Here is an 18546-nt window from a genome sequence, read left to right as displayed (position 1 = left end):
TTGGAGGTCAAGTTAAAAGAAGGGATGTTTTGAACTACCTAAAAAAGAATGAATACTCAATATATCTATTGCATGATACACAATTTTACAAACGATAGGAGACATATATTTGATCATCATGTGGTTACGAACATATTTTCAATTCTTTTGCATCCAATTCAATGGGAGTAGTTATTTTATTGGACAAAAACTATCAGTTTACCATTCATAGAATATACGTAGATGCAAATGGAAACAAGATTATGTTAGATATTTCAACTCAAAATTACAGGTACACTTATAAACAGTTATGGTCCTAATGTTGACACAACAAATTTCTACACTGATGTGAGGTAGGATTTAAATGACAAAACAAAATGAGCATATAATTATTATAGGGGACTTAAATCTTGTTATGAATCAAGCTTTCGATGCATATAATTACAACTCACTAAATAAACCTAAGGCAAAACAATGCAGTAATTGATATTTGTGCTGAATATAAATCTAATTGATATTTGGCTGAATATAAATCTAAATGATATTTGGCAAGAAGGAAATATGGATTAAAAACGATACACTTGGAGAAAGAATAACTGCATCAAGCAGGTAAGGTAAGATTTCTTCGTAGTTTCAGAAACTCTTTATACAGTAATAAATCATGTCTCTATAGAACCATGTTATTGAACAAGCCATTCTCTAGTCCAGCTAACCCTTTCTTTTCGAAAACAGAAAAACACAGAACATTTGGGAAATATAATAATTCTATTTTGAACACATGGTGCTCGTTAAGGACTCAGTTCAAGAGTGCCATAACAAATATGTCTTCCACAGCAAAATTATAGCTTGGGACAAGCTACAGCTACTGACATTAAATTCTCCACTAATGACAATTATGTTTAAAATGCTTTTGTTAGGAACAAGGGGGGACCATTTTCGTATGCTTCGTACAAGGAAGGACAATAAGCTCAATACGAAGATCAATTTTCAAATGCGATTACTATATTAGAAGAGGAAAGCAACCATAAAATATTTACATGAATTAGTATATAAAAAAGAGCCAGTTAGTGGAAATTTTACCTGTAAACCAAAATGGAAAGATCCTTTAACAACTTTCACGACAAAATATAGACATGTTTTTCAGATGTGATAAAGATTTTATGACAAGGGGATCAATATTTTGAATGCATTCTAGACTCATGCATTTGTAGCATATCTTGAATTACATAGTTCGTTTACTGTAGAGAACTAGGACGATTTTGTTAAAACTCCAGTGTGAATGAATCCTAAAACTTAAAAATGGAAATTCTAGCATGATGATATTTTTTACCATAAATATGACGAGAAAAATGCGACAAAGAGTAACTAAGTAGGTCAGCAGTAGATGAACGATCACAGAGACTAAATATTATTATTTAGCCATTCTCCTCTCAAAATGAAAGAGAACGTCATTAATACGGAAGATGGATTTAGATAATTTAAATGATATCGCTTATCATTTGATACTCATTTGAATAATTTCTGCCCTTTAATAATATAGTCCCTGAGATAAATGCTATCATATATAAATATATCTTCCGTGCATAAGTATGTCCGTTATTCCATTTTTATGTATGCTATTGGGAAGCGACGGAACTTCAAGCAGTTTATATTTAATGAACTTGCACATACCATTTATCTTCAGCATTCACTTGCCTCTTTCTTACAGCATATAAATTTCATCTTATTAGCGTCAGAAAATATTGTCGTGTATTACTTACAATCTTCACATTGCAAGGTCGTATATACGTATATATATATATATATATATATATATATATATATATATATATATATATATATATATATATATATATATATATATATATATATATATATATATATATATATTATGGGAATCTTACCACGACTGGAAACGGGTGTGTACTGAGGCAGGCGTTTATGTGAAATGCTTTCCGGTTTAAGCCTTTCAGTGTTTGGAAGTTTTCAGGATTTGGCTCGACGAGTAGACCAGTCCATCCGCGTGACTTCTCAAAATATAGTGACGTCGATGCATATTCGCCAAGCCATGCACCAGCTTCGACAAAAAATCCCTTTTCCTAGAAATTCCATATTAAAATGTTTACTGTAATGATAATAATAATAATAATAATAATAATAACAATAATAACGTATGTGTGGCTCTGGTTACCCAATCGACCATATCTTACCTGCCGACGATGCATTTTGGAATGGAGAAAAAAATTGGAAAATAGAAAAATATTAATATGAAACAAAATTTATATGGGGATATAATTACAATCGAAATTAAATTCAGGATGTTAATGGCGCTTATTTTATACTTTATGCTTCCTTTCCATCATTATGGAACAAAGAAAAAAAACACTATTTGTACGGACGTACCAACTCTAACTTTTTCAATGTAACGAGGACCACACACATTTGTATTTGAAATAATAATAAGAAGAAGAATAAGAATAATCTTTTTCCATGAGTTTAGACTCAACTGTCAGTACTTGATAAGTAAAACTGTGATCATGACAGGTTAGAACATGACTACCAGGACAATAAATGTGGCTTTTATGCCGATATCTCAGACACACAAAAAATACACTTTAACCATTAAGCTTTCTAAATACGAATTAAGACATGGGACGTCTAATATATGACCAGAGAAGCATTTCAGTTTTGATTTCAACAACCAGAGCCTTTGGGTACAAATACAAGTTACGTTAGTAGTGAATGGGGATACTAGAGCGTCAATGGGACTTACCAATAAAAGCACCCCTGGGAACATATAGCGTCTATGTAAATTTAACATGGAGAAAAACCCTGGGACAATATAGCGTCAAGGGAATTTAACATGGGGAATAAATCGTGGGACTGTCTAGCGTCAATGGAAATTGAACATGGGAAAAATTGCTGGGTCACTCTAGGGACAAAGGGAATTGAACATGGGAATAGAGTGTGGGTCTGTCTAGGGACTAGGGGAACTTAACATATGGAAATTGAACATGGTGGGTCTGTATAGGGTCAAGGGGAATTGAACATGGTGATTGTCTAGGGACAATGATGGTAGAGGGTCAAACACAACAGAGACAGAAACATACATACACTAGTAGAAGCGTGAGATTTATATATAAAGCATTTCCAAGACCTGAAATCTTGCTGGGGTGTTCAAAAATTTGCATAATTGTAATGATGCTATAAATAGCTATAATCAAGGAAATGCTCAACGACAAAATGGATGTGACTAAAAGTAACGCTAAAATGACGAAAATGTCCCAGATTTTAAAGGAAAATAAACATATCCCCGAAAATTAAGTTACAATGGTTTAGACTAAAATGGATAAAATTAGTAACTACTTACAATATCAACTTGTGTGACGATCGTGGATAAACACCCATGTATCTATTTATAGCTATAATCAGCTAAAATTCATATGAAATCCCACTATCTATTTATACTACAACTTGTGGGTTATTCCTTTGGAAAACCCCACTATCTTTTCACAGCCTCAGCTTGAGTGACGTTCCTGTTCATGAACTCTAGTGCATATGTATAGCTACAACCTGTGGAAAACCCCAAGTCCATATTTATAGTATCAAAATTTTCAGCGTCAGTGACGTCACTGTACTGGAAACTAGGGGATAAATGGCAACAGTGTTGCAAGTGGCTGACCTGAATACGCGCTACTGTAGGTAAGTAGAATGTATTTGATAGGGATAAAGGGAGTTTTATAGGGACAAACAGAGACCAATACACACACACAAACACAAACACACAGACACACACACACACACACGCACGCACACCACAGAGGGAAGAACAAAAAACAAACCCAAAATATACTATTCACACAGGGAAGAGGAAAAACCCAACAAATATACTATCCAGACGTTCTTACACTAACACATGAACAGCAGCATAAAAGCAACAAATTAACACAACAACAGAGTACTAAACAGCAAGAAAAGAAGTATTCTAAACCCACAGAAACTACTGTAAGGAAGAGTAATACTCCTATAGCACCTCCCAAAATTTCAGTAACCGAAAGAGTCGACATAAGTAGGAATTATGAAAAGTCAAATAAGAACCAACAGTATGAACAACAGCGAAAAAACTTGACTCCCCAGGTCACAACAAAGAAAACATACGCAGAAGCCGTAAAACGGGGGGAATCGGAAACAGTAACCATGAGAAAGACACTGACAAACCTGGTAAAGATTTTACAAGGTCTAATAGAGACGACATCACAAGACAACATAATAGGAGGTTCCACAGGTTCAACAGTAGAAGAGAGTGGAAAAAAGAAACAAAGCGAAGAAAACAAATTAAGAGAGGTAAAGAAACAGTCTTAAACCTCTCACGTAGAATATTAACTGACAATGACTATATATTGTTAGGCAAAGGGCTAAAATTTTGTCCTGAACCAAAATGTCACAATAAAATTAAATTAGCTGAAGAAATTTTTAATTTCTCTAGACGCTTAAAATTAAAAGAATTTTTTTATGATAAAGCATGCAATAATTCAGAGAGTAAATCGTTTTCTTTTCATTCTAAAAAATGGGTTATTTTAACACAATTAAATCATCTTTTACACCAGCTAGTGGACGTGATTCATATTTAGATTTTTATATTGACGCGATCACAAAAGAGATATTAACTGATATTCATAAAAAGCAATATCATAGTAATATTTCTAAGGACGAAATTAAGTCTTTACATAATCTACTGAATGACGACAGTATAATTATTAAAAAGGCTAATAAATCAAACACTATTATTATTATGAATCAAGATGATTATATTAAAGAAGTTGAACGTCAATTAAATGATGAAAAATACTACAAACATATTGACAAAAACCCGTCAATAGAAATTAAATCAAATATTTCAACATGCATTAATGAGATTGATAAAAATAATAATTCCGTAATTGAGGAGTTTGATACTTTCCCCTCTTAACATGCGTACACCTCAATTCTACATATTACCCAAAACTCATAAAAATCCTGACCATAATTTACCTTTAAATTATCCAGGACGACCTATTATATCAGGCTATAATTCATATACTGAAAACCTATCCAAATTTATTGATAGTGTTTTACAACCTTTAATGAAATCACTTCCTTCATACATTACAGATACCACTGATTTCATTAAAAAGTTGAAGTATATTCCACAGCTATCGGATAACTCAATCCTTGTATCATTAGACGTTACATCACTATATACCAACATTCCGCATGCAGATGGTATTGAAGCATGTAAATATTTTATTGATAACAATCTTAATAATAACACACTATCTAGTGAAGATATATGTAAAATAATAAAACTTATCTTGGAAAACAATTATTTTCAATTCAATAATATGAATTACATACAAATAATGGGTACAGCAATGGGTAGTCCCATGGCTCCTTCATACGCTTCCCTTTTCATGGGTAAATTAGAAAAAGATTTTCGTCAAAACGAAAAGTTTAATCCATCTGTTTGGTTTAGATTTTTAGATGACATATTTATGATCTGGAACCATTCAACTGAAGAACTAAAAATATTTATTGATCGCCTGAATCATTTTCATCCGACAATTAAATTTACTTATACTGCATCAAATGCGCAAGTTTCATTTTTAGATGTAAATGTAATAAAAAGTATTGATAACACTATCTCTACAAATATTCATATCAAAGAAACTAATATCCACCAATATGTAGAATATTCTTCATGTCATCCCATGTCATGTAAAAACGGCATACCATATAGCCAGGCCAAAAGATACCGACGCATTATTTCAGATGATTGTCAATTACAAAATTCTTTGAATAAATTACGAACTTATTTCCAAAATAGAAATTATCCTACATACGTAATTGATTCTGCACTGAACAAAGCCCTTAATCTTACTCAACATGAGGCTTTAAACACAGCAGAATGTAAAATAGAGAGAGATGTAATTCCTTTCACAATACAATATAATCCTTCATTACCTAATATAGGTCGTATAATTAATAAATATTATTGTCTCCTAAATTTATCCAATAAAACTAGCGTCAAATCACTTTTCAAAATTAAACCAGTTCTCGCTTATCGAAGACCCAAGAATTTGCAAGACTTTTTAGTCAGAACTAAACAGACAGAAAATAAAAAAATACACTTTTCGTAACCTAAATGTAACAGACACCGGTGTTCTCAATCTGCAAACATAAGAGAAAGTATTTCTTTCAGTAGTGCTAATGCAAAAGAGGTATTTTCTCTACGCGATAACACTAACTGCATATCAACTGATGTGATTTATTTAATAACCTGTAAAAAATGTAACATGCAATATATTGGACAAACAATACAACAAGTCTCTAAGAGAATGAATAATCATCGCTTTCATATAAAAAATTATAGAGATCCTCCGTTTTCCTCTAATGTTTCAACACACTTTAACACCAATAATCACTCTCTACTTGATTTTTCTTTCATGCCAATAGATATTGTGCATAGTGACATGAATAGACTCATAAAAGAAACTTATTGGATTCATCAGTTAGATACTCTGTATCCTAATGGACTTAATCCTAATGCACCATATAAAATTGTATAATTTATATTGATATATTGTATATCCTTTATAACAATATAATTATATGTATGACTGTTTGTCTCTAGTTTATTTTATTATTTTTTATTATTTTACACTAACACACGCACACAACAGATCGAAGAATAAAACCAAATTTAAAATATAGTATCCATACAAACGCACGCTAACGGTACAAACCCCAAATATACTATCCATACAAACGTACGTGAACGCATATAAACCCCAAATATACTATCCACACAACGTCTCTAACGCATACAAACCCCAAATATACTATCCACACAAACGTACGCGAACGCATACAAACCCCAAATATACTATCCACACAACGTCTCTAACGCATACAAACCCCAAATATACTATCCACACAAACGTACGCGAACGCATACAAACCCCAAATATACTATCCACACACACGTACACGAACGCATACAAACCCCAAATATACTATCCACACAACGTCTCTAACGCATACAAACCCCAAACATACTATCCACACAAACGTACGCGAACGCATACAAACCCCAAATATACTATCCACACAACGTCTCTAACGCATACAAACCCCAAATATACTATCCACACAAACGTACGCGAACGCATACAAACCCCAAATATACTATCCACACAAACGTACACGAACGCATACAAACCCCAAATATACTATCCACACAACGTCTCTAACGCATACAAACCCCAAACATACTATCCACACAAACGTACGCGAACGCATACAAACCCCAAATATACTATCCACACAAACGTACGCGAACGCATACAAACCCCAAATATACTATCCACACACACGTACACGAACGCATACAAACCCCAAATATACTATCCACACAACGTCTCTAACGCATACAAACCCCGAACATACTATCCACACAAACGTACGCGAACGCATACAAACCCCAAATATACTATCCACACAACGTCTCTAACGCATACAAACCCCAAATATACTATCCACACAAACGTACGCGAACGCATACAAACCCCAAATATACTATCCACACAAACGTACACGAACGCATACAAACCCCAAATATACTATCCACACAACGTCTCTAACGCATACAAACCCCAAACATACTATCCACACAAACGTACGCGAACGCATACAAACCCCAAATATACTGTCCACACAACGTCGCTAACGCGTACAAACCCCAAATATACTATCCACACAAACGTACGCGAACGCATACAAACCCCAAATATACTATCCACACAAACGTCAAATATACTATCCACGCAACGTCGCTAACGCGTACAAAACCCAAATATTCTATCCACACAACGTCGCTAACGCACACAAACCCCAAATTTACTATTCACACAAACGTACGCGAACGCATACAAACCCCAAATATACTATCCACACAACGTCGCTAACGCATACAAACTCAAAATATATTATCCACACGGAAGGGAGGGAAAACAAAACCAAATATACTATCCATACAAACGTACCCTAACGCATACAATTCCCAAATATACTATCCACACAACGTCGCTAACGCGGACAAACCCCAAATATGCCATCTACACTCGGGAGGAAGAAGAAAAAACAACCAAATATACGATTTACATAACGTACGCGAATACACACAGACACACAGACACACACACACACACACACACACACAGGGAAGAGGAAAAAACAAACCCCAAATATACTATCCACACAGAAGGGATATAATGCTAACCCCAAATATACTATCTACACATGGAAGAGGAAGAATACAAATCCCACACCTGCTATCCACACGGACGTGAGATGTAAAAAAAATAAACCCCATATCTACAATCTACGCAGAGGAAAGAAGAAATAAATAACGCAATATACGCTATCCTCAAAGAGGGAAGAGGAAAAAAGCCATAATATACTAACCACACAGAGGGAAGAAGAAAAGCATTATACACTATCCACACGGAGTGAAGAAATAACCCTTTATATATACTATCAACATAGAATGAAGAAAATAACCCATTATATTCCATTAACACAGAGTGAAGAAGAAAAAGTTTTTTGAAAGCACCTAAACCCTCACCTGCAATGACCAACTCTGCCAAGCACCTACACCCCACCCCACCCCAACACTACAAAACCCATTTAACCCGTTATTTTATGGCATCAGTGTGTGATTTAGGAAACATCAAGACACAAAATGATGGATGAATAGACTGACTATTGTTTACCGACTTGCATGCCTAAAGAGCGTGCGTGAAGGAAAATATCCTTTCATTTCAATTCTAACTAAAACATGTTCCAGAGGGATAGAGATAGGTGAAAGAGCACAATTTCATAAAGTGTGAGTAAAAAACAAAACAAGTCATCCTTATTATAAAATGTCAAGACTAAGAGACACTTACGTTTTCTTTCTGGTCTATTCTCTTTTAGAAGGTAGTGTGAAATTTCACATCAGGGCCAACGCATCGGCTCACATTGTCAATTTTTCCATTTCCATGTCTTTACTGACACAAGTTCTTCATCATCTTCAATTTCTTCTTCTTCTGAATCCCTCTTCTCTGTTTCGTTTTGTTTCTGTTTCTTCTCTTTACTCGTAGGGCACTCTGAATCCCAGTGTCCTTTCTTAGCGATATTAGGCATATCGACTTTTGTCTCTCTTTCTTAGACGAAGCAGGTATTCTGGAGACAAATACCCATTTACCTTTGCAGATATAGCAAACTTCATCAGCACTTACACACTTTCGTATGACTGTCATCAAATCAACGACCAAAAGAGTAAGTTTTGTTGCCACTTTCGCCTGTGAATTATGCTTTCGTATGACTTTTAGCAAATATTTGACCAGCAGGTCGATCTGTGCTGACTCTTCCATCTTCTTGATCGTTTGAGAGTGGAATGAATACTCTGACGCTAAGACACTCTCCCTATGTACAGGGACCTGCTGCGTATGAAGCCTAGTCAAATGTAATTTTGCAATAAGATGAAACGATTTCATTGATAAAGTAAAAGGCAATGACGTGCCGTGTCGCCTCACACAAGAGCTGAAGTGTTAGCTCAAATCCGTGTCAGCGATTTCGAAGGCGACATAACTGAGCTTTCGTCAATGTTCTCCACATATGCCACAAAACCACGAGTCCTGCTTCACGCCAAAAGAAATTTCGTTCAGTCCGTAAAATATAGTATCACATCTGAGAAACGCAAAAACGAACTTCCAGAAAACTGAGAACGACGACTTACACCTACAACGTAAATGTATGAGTTCAAGTAGTGCGTATAACTTAGTCAAATTAAATTTTTATAGTCAAGACGAAACGATCTCTTTTCGAACAAGAAAGCAGACACCAAGCGACAATGGCGATCCGTGTCACACAACACTTTTCAAAATGTATATTATCAGAGGTTTGTTCTAGCGATCTGCACGGTTAAATTAAATGTTGATGTATTTTGCAATAAGACGGACACAATTTCCATGGGATCGCCCATGGTACGATTGTTCGTGCATTAGTTTAATTTTTAAAAATATTTTTTTATATAAATCGCCTATAGGATAGACTCAGTAAAGCATGGCCATTCTCGTCACTGTCTGAATAGCTACTCAAGTCAATTCGAAGCGAACGCGGTAAGAAAATAAGTATAGCCAATGAAATGGCTTACAACGGGTGATGCATTGTTTTGTTCTAGGACTGTGTGGCATAATGATCCCTATGTTCTTGCGTTGTTACCATTACAGTGCAGACAGACCGAAATGTGAACTTACAAGCCCTCTTTGTGTGTGTTGTACCATTTCTTCTTACCACATCAAAATACTGAGCGTCACAGTATTGGTTCGCGTTTTCAAGCTGACCATTTTTTTATATCTCACTTAAACATTTTAACATAAACACTCACACTCACATCGCTAGAGTCAGAACAGACGTGTTACAATATTGAGGGGCATGTTATTTTTTTTTCTTTCAAACTAATAAATTTGGGGTTTGTATGAAGTAAAGAACCGAAAGTACAGTGAAACTCAAGGATGATGACCCAATCTGTCTGTCTATCGATGCGTGTATTTACTTAAGAAGAAATATGACCTCTAAAACACAAAGAGATACGGCAAGCATGATTGGATTAAACACAACGATGTTTTCCTTCACGCCCGTGTAATTTAGAGTTTCAATCCTCTTTGAAGACAAACTTGGTGTCCTTTTGTAGGGTTTGAAATAATAAAAAGACTGAAAAATCTTAAGCACTTTGCTATAGATAATTTCATCAACAGACTAAACAACATAAATACCGTTACAACAATAGAAAGCCTTAAATCTTCTATCAAAAAGAAATGCATCAAAAAAATTAAAGATTAACGATAACTAACCAATGAAACCGAATTTAACAAAGGCCATGACATGTGAAGAAGTGCCTCTCACTTTGGAAAGGTAGGCGAATGTACTCTGTCATGCACCATCAACTTGAAAAAAATTATAAACAGAGAGAAACCTGAATTGAAAATTCAGTTGTTTTTTTCTTCAAAATTGTTTCGTTTCTTTTTTCTTTTTTTGGAACAAATCTAAACACTAATATAGAGTGGAAAAGGGAAAATTCACATACAAGCTTTGATATTTCTGAAAAAATGAGGGGATATTCCTAACGTTCATAACCACCTATATATGCTTAGACTTGTCTGTGACTTATCCACAAAACAAGATGTACATATTTCTGGTCAAGCTGCAAGTGTGTGCGTGTTTTTGAAAATGGTAAAAATTGGATATACAATTTTCTCGTGACACTTATAAAGTGAAGAGTCTGTGCAAGTGTCAAAAGCCAAAGTCATATAAGTTTTGCATTTTGTACGGCTTGTAAAGATTTCCACTTTAGAAAATGTGAAGTATCACAAGTTATTATCACAAACAGAAGTGGAATACAGGGGCTTGCAAGAAAGAAAATAACCCAGACAGTTGGTGTCATCAAGAGTGCTAGAGACGGTACCCGAACTTGCTTGCTTGCTTACTTGAATTAAAGTGATTTTCGCTCTAATAGAGCATGTATCACTGGTTTAATAACGCACCGCGTGATTTTTAATTACTCTTGGGGAAGGAAAGAGAGCCTCATCCCCCAGGCTTTTATGTACTCACAGGCTACTTTTAAATTTAGCCACTTAGGTGTAGGACTAACTAGTCCTTAACAACCTGACTGAAAGGCTTTAAACATGAGTGGGAATTGTCTCACCACACACTCATTTTTCTGTCCGAGCGTGGTAAAGGAGGAAAAAGGTGCTCAGCAAGACAGCCATGGATCTTAAGTACTCACCAAAAAGCTAGCCCGTACTTATATCAAATCAAGTCCCGTTTTTCTAATGGACAATAAAAAGTACCAATAATGTGTTAACCACCTGTGCAATTAGTTCAAATCTAACGAGTCTGTTAAATTTCCTACTTCCTAACATATCTGTCTAATATTAGTACTTAGTGTACATAAAAATAGCCATACTGATCTTATTTAAATTATTATGTCTAAGCGACATATACCAGTTTGGTCACTGTTAGGTTTAAAAAGTTAAGTTTGTTGCGGTGTTCCAATGGGTCAAGTTTGTTTCGAGAATAGTTTAGTCAAGGAGGGATACCAAGCCAAATATGGTTCCCTATTTAATAATAAGTAATCTTTTGGAGCCCTAAAAAAATCTGTTTTTTCTGTTAGAAGGTAACTCGTCTCTCTTTTGCTTTCACGTTCTTTCCCTCACTCCTAGTCTCATGATTCTTGATATCAGGAAATGCGTAGCCATGATGGGCGGTAATGTAAGCAGCGGCTTCTACCAGTTGACTGAGGGGGTATCCAGTGTAGGCTTGTCTGTAGAATTGGGGAAGAACTCTGACCCCTAATCCCCATTGAGAAGGTCTTGGTTTAAAGGTGTCTAGAGATTTGTAGGCAACGTATTGTATGGCTCTAATATACAGCCCTGCTTTGTTGACGTCATGCAATGCTTGATCTAGCCCCATTTCGGTGTACTTCTCAACGAGGGTCAGCGTCCCCCTCCTCCTCCTCAACCGCCTCAATTTCCTCTTCTGGTTCTGATACTAACTCTTCATTTGAGGTAGATAGTTTCAAATCCGCTGCTATGGTGTCTGTCGCTGTTATTGTTGTTGTGGTTGTTTTTTCAGCTGAGATTGCCTGTAGTATCGGAGTGAGAAAAGAACGTAGTGCCTCCGATAATTACATTTGAGTTTGCCATACCGTTTGTCTAACATAATTAGCCCTTTGTTTTGCCACCACTCTTTCCGGGGCGGGTTGTTTGTTAGGTATAGTCGGCTGTTGACTGGATGTTTTTTGTGTTCTCGAGGTGGGTGGAGTGCTAACTGGCTCGGTCTGCATTTCTTGCTCCCGCTGCTGTTGCGTATATTTCTTCCCTCCACACCGAGTTCTGGGCCTAATTCTTTTAATTTCGTTGTTCCCGAACTTACATTATCCATATTATGACCAACAAAAAAAAACGCACAGACCTAAAAGAAACACTCACTCACTTTTTACAGAACATTGCTATTTTTAAAATTTTGATAAGCGACGGAAACGAACAACTTAGAGTCACACTTTCTAACCAAGATAAAGAAATCATGTGCTGATAGACTCACTTCTGTATTTTTTCTTCTAACTGACTAACATATCATAGGCAATGGAATGTTATTTCTTTTCGAGAGTATGGGGTAGCCCTTAAATTTTTTTTTTGTTGGGAACTTGAAGCTATGGCGATCGCTTAGGTTATAAGATGGCGGCCTCCTCTGACGACAGGCTTTCTCACAGGATAAGGTCTGCTTCTTCGGAAAGAGAAGAAGAACTCTTTGGTGTCGATACAACTGTTGACAAAGCCTCTGTCAGGTTCATGCTGCTGCTGCTCTCTCTGCTGTTTATGAAGTCGGTACTTCTCCGTCCATTCTTCTTTCTCCTTCTTGAATTCTTCCTTGAAGAGCTCGTCTTTCAGGTCTTCAGTTACTTTCAACATTATGATATTGTCTACCTCTTCAGGTCTCGGTATCAGACTTGTCATGACCCTATGCAAATTCACATAGGCTTCGTTCAACTTGGCTAATCTTGAGCACATCGTCCTAGGAAGATGAGTCGACAATGGATGGGCAGACTGGTGTCTGCCCCGTTTTTATTTTCAAAGCACGGACGTGAAGGAAATCATTACTACACGGTTTTCGAGTCGAACCGTTGAAAAAGTGTTATGGGAGGGATAGAGAGAAGTCAAAGAGCATGAATCAGGATACCTATAGTTAAATAAACCACAAAGGCATTTTTTTTAAAACACAACATTTTTATTCCAAATTACTTAACACTAACAAACAACTCTAACATTTTTTACAAAAATCCAACAATATAACATCAAACATTTTTTTAAAATCACAAACATTTTTTTTCAACTCACACATTATTTTGGACAGGGCTGACAACGTTGTGAATGAAATTGTGATTTCCACTGTTGTAAGTCATTAGGCCATTGATGGACACTACGTTACCTAGTTAGAGACAAAAGATAAGCATACTGGTCACAAAACCATCGATCTACTTTCTCATCTTTTCTAGAAGAATGACGATCAAACTAAGTCACTAAATGTTCTAAAGAATAGCCCAGACTACGATGATGCAGAAAATACACACAATATAGTCCACACACCAAGGAATATGTGCCTTGTTATTTCACATTATTGAATCGTGTGGTCTGAGCATTTCTTCTCATAGAGTCGATGATATCGTCTTCCAAAGGGGCAATCCATACGAATCGAAATATTCCACACATCCTTCTTGAGGAAAGTAGACGGCTACCCAGTGGGTTCCTGGGAGATGACTGTCGTCCGTGTTGATCACATAAGCTTGATGGTTTTGAGGTGTGCAATGAGGGAGTTCATCTTTAGCACAGACGACAGAATTCCAAGAAGCAGTGTACGAACTGTGGTTCAAAAGGTAATAAAGTTCCCAGGTATCCCTGTTTTGTGTGGGTTTTTTCTTCACAGGTAATGATAAGTGATCAATTCGATCCTGACTTTTTGCTTGAAAATGTCTGACAAGTAACCGTTTCTTCGCCTTGTCTCCCAACTCTGATCCAAGAGAGCTTCGATGCGATGGATCTCTTGAGTTGTTAATGGAGGACAATAATGTTCACGCAAGCCTTTATACCACTGTTGTAACACGTCTTCTTCCGAGATGAGACTCCAAGCTTCGTCCAGATATTCGTCCAATTTTTCTTCTTGACTCAGCTTCAGGCATTTATCGTGTTGAATTTGACTGGGATGATCGTTATGACATCCATAGCAATCTTTCTTGATCAATTCCTTAATTTTTTTCTGTCAAGACTATAGCATAACAGGAAACTAAATGTGATTCTTGTTCTGGCCATCTAGACTTCATCATGATGACTTCTTCGTCTTTGTCTTGGGGTTCTCCTTCCTCAGGATCTTCACATTCCATGTCCAAAGAATCCCTACTATATAAACATTGATAAAAGTCTTCCATGACTTCTAATAGTGTAGAATGACTTCTCTCAAACTGTTGGTTTATATCGTATTGTCAAATTCAGCATACAGGATGACGTTCACCGTATTATCTGCGCGTAGATTTTCTGCAAACTGAAATTCCACACGCATCTGCCCGGATTTTATAGGGTGAAAATGTCACTCGTCGCTGTCTTGACTTACAATTCGTTAGAGAACCGTTTTCGAAAATAGAGTTTTACTGTAACTTTCCCTTTGGAGAATGGAATATTTTGTCCCAGATCTCCTTTTATAGCAATGTTGACAGTGTCTAAATACGACTTACTGACGGGCAAATAGTGAGGATGTACAAATTCACGGTGTACGTGATAGGTGTTTGCACCTTCCTGGTCATTGTTTGTGGTACTATCCACTTTGAAAGGAATGACACGCAGTAACGGCACAGAGGTGTGTCCCACCACGTTGTACTCCACCACATCGGAATACACAAAGATCAAATTAAGTCCTTGGTTCAGTTCTACCGGGTTTCCAAAAGCTCTGTAAAAATCCATATTACTGTTGATCTTTGGCTCAAATTGTTTGCGACCATTTCTGCATGTCTACCCAAAATTTCAAACAAACTACCATTGAACCTGAGGGACAATGTGTCCTTATCTTGAAATTTGATCATGAGACGATGAGCCACTTTATGGTACTCAATCTTCACCCTTTTTTGGCTCTGTTCAGTGCTTTGCCAAAGGCTACGTTGAACCTGTCCGCAATAGTGTCCACCAAATGTTCACCACTAAAATAATAACCTGATGGAATTTTCAAGGTGTAGATAATGAAGGCTGGATTGCTGGCTGGTCTTGTGTCCCCTAAAACCCCGATTTTGTTGATTTCTTCCTCCAATTGGGCATTCAGGATTTCCACCTCGAAAGTGTTTTGCTTTTCGGTGATGTTTTTGATTTGTGTTGGGTGAATGATTTCCACTAAAGCCACTTCCCAATGGGCTTCGTGATCTAACTGGATGGTCTGAGGTAATTTGACCGTGTAACAACGTGTTCTTGGGAAACACCTCCATGGAACTGTCACTGGGTAAGGTTAAGTAAAATTGGTTGTTATTGCTCATAATTCCAGAGTTTTGTGGCTCTCCGAGGTGTTACTGGAAGTCAGAGGAGTGTCTCCGCCCAAAATGGGGTTGTTGTTGGAGTGGTGACTGGCACTGACACTGGACACAAGGTTCCCTTTGTTCCCGTTCGAGGAGAATTTCAGGGAGATATTAGGAAGCAGGTAACCGATGCAACCGCTCAATACAATGGTCCACAATTGTTTGTCTCCTTACTGCAAACTCAGATTGGCAATGGCTGCACTGATGATACAATACACCACGAAGGTTTGGCAGAAAAAGACGATTTGCGTTTTAGGCACACGTTCTCCATATCACACCCACAAGGGGTGTTTTTGTAAATCTTGCAGAGAAGAATTGGGTGAAGGAGTGATCGCAGTAGCTGAATCTGTGTGAAAGGGAATGATGGTCACTTCTTTTTATAATCGATGACGTGCGAAGCGACGATCCAAGACTGAAAACTGGGTGGATATCCTTTCCAACGTACTTTGACTTCTTAGACACGTCGTTTGCCCACTTTACGGTTTCTGCGTTTGACAATACCTTTGATGTCGTACACGTCGTCTTTTTTGGTGACACGACTTGATTTGAAATAAGTACGGGCTAGCGTTTTGGTGAGTACTTAACATCCATGGCTGTCTTGCTGAGCACCTTTTTCCTCCTTTACCACGCTCGGACAGAAAAATGAGAGTGTGGTGAGACAATTCCCACTCATGTTTAAAGCCTTTCAGTCAGGTTGTTAAGGACTAGTTAGTCCTACACCTAAGTGGCTAAATTTAAAAATAGTCTGTGAGTACATAAAAGCCTGGGGGATGAGGCTCTCTTTCCTTCCCCAGGAGTAATTAAAAATCACGCGGTGCGTTATTAAACCAGTGATACATGCTCTATTAGAGCGAAAATCACTTTAATTCAAGTAAGCAAGCAAGCAAGTTTGGGTACCGTCTCTAGCACTCTTGATGACACCAACTGTCTGGGTTATTTTCTTTCTTGCAAGCCCCTATATTCCACTTCTGTTTGTGATAATAACTTGTGATACTTCACATTTTCTAAAGTGGAAATCTTTACAAGCCGTACAAAATACAAAACTTATATGACTTTGGCTTTTGACACTTGCACAGACTCTTCACTTTATAAGTGTCACGAGAAAATTGTATATCCAATTTTTACCATTTTCAAAAACACGCACACACTTGCAGCTTGACCAGAAATATGTACATCTTGTTTTGTGGATAAGTCACAGACAAGTCTAAGCATATATAGGTGGTTATGAACGTTAGGAATATCCCCTCATTTTTTCAGAAATATCAAAGCTTGTATGTGAATTTTCCCTTTTCCACTCTATATTAGTGTTTAGATTTGTTCCAAAAAAAGAAAAAAGAATTAAACAACTGAATTTTCAATTCAGGTTTCTCTCTGTTTATAATTTTTTTCAAGTTGATGGTGCATGACAGAGTATATTCGCCTACCTTTCCAAAGTGAGAGGCATTTCTTCACATGTCGTGGCCTTTGTTAAATTCGGTTTCACTGGTTCGTTATCGTTAATCTTTAATTTTTTTGATGCATTTCTTTTTGATAGAAGATTTAAGGCTTTCTATTGTTGTAACGGTATTTATGTTGTTTAGTCTGTTGATGAAATTATCTATAGCAAAGTGCTTAAGATTTTTCAGTTTTTTTTATTATTTCAAACCCTACAAAAGGAGACCAAGTTTGTCTTCAAAGAGGATTGAAACTCTAAATTACTCGGGCGTGAAGGAAAACATCGTTGTGTTTAATCCAATCATGCTTGCCGTATCTCTTTGTGTTTTAGAGGTCATATTTCTTCTTAAGTAAATACACGCATCAATAGACAGACAGATTGGGTCATCATCCTTGAGTTTCACTGTACTTTCGGTTCTTTACTTCATACAAACCCCAAATTTATTAGTTTGAAAGAAAAAAAATAACATGCCCCTCAATATTGTAACACGTCTGTCCTGGCTCTAGCGATGTGAGTGTGAGTGTTTATGTTAAAATGTTTAAGTGAGATATAAAAAAATGGTCAGCTTGAAAACGCGAACCAATACTGTGACGCTCAGTATTTTGATGTGGTAAGAAGAAATGGTACAACACACACAAAGAGGGCTTGTAAGTTCACATTTCAGTCTGTCTGCACTGTAATGGTAACAACGCAAGAACATAGGGATTATTATGCCACACAGTCCTAGAACAAAACAATGCATCACCCGTTGTAAGCCATTTCATTGGCTATACTTATTTTCTTACCGCGTTCGCTTCGAATTGACTTGAGTAGCTATTCAGACAGTGACGAGAATGGCCATGCTTTACTGAGTCTATCCTATAGGCGATTTATATAAAAAAATATTTTTAAAAATTAAACTAATGCACGAACAATCGTACCATGGGCGATCCCATGGAAATTG

The 18546-nt window shown here is 36.6% G+C and overlaps 1 protein-coding gene across 1 annotated transcript in view; it reads right to left on the bottom strand.

Annotated features, from left to right (window-relative positions):
* LOC149778483 (uncharacterized) overlaps window positions 1-18546 on the bottom strand; it is a 31537-nt gene that overhangs the window by 3503 nt on the left and 9488 nt on the right. Inside the window, exon 2 of the mRNA XM_089938480.1 lies at window positions 1884-2078. Coding sequence (XP_089794606.1) covers window positions 1884-2078 — 195 coding nt within the window. The remainder of the gene's footprint in view (window positions 1-1883; window positions 2079-18546) is intronic.

The sequence above is a fragment of the Sinohyriopsis cumingii genome, chromosome 17 (assembly GCF_028554795.1).
Source record: "Sinohyriopsis cumingii isolate HCF-2022 chromosome 17, ASM2855479v2, whole genome shotgun sequence".
NCBI lineage: Eukaryota > Metazoa > Mollusca > Bivalvia > Unionida > Unionidae > Sinohyriopsis > Sinohyriopsis cumingii.
This window is presented reverse-complemented; position numbering and strand designations above follow the sequence as displayed.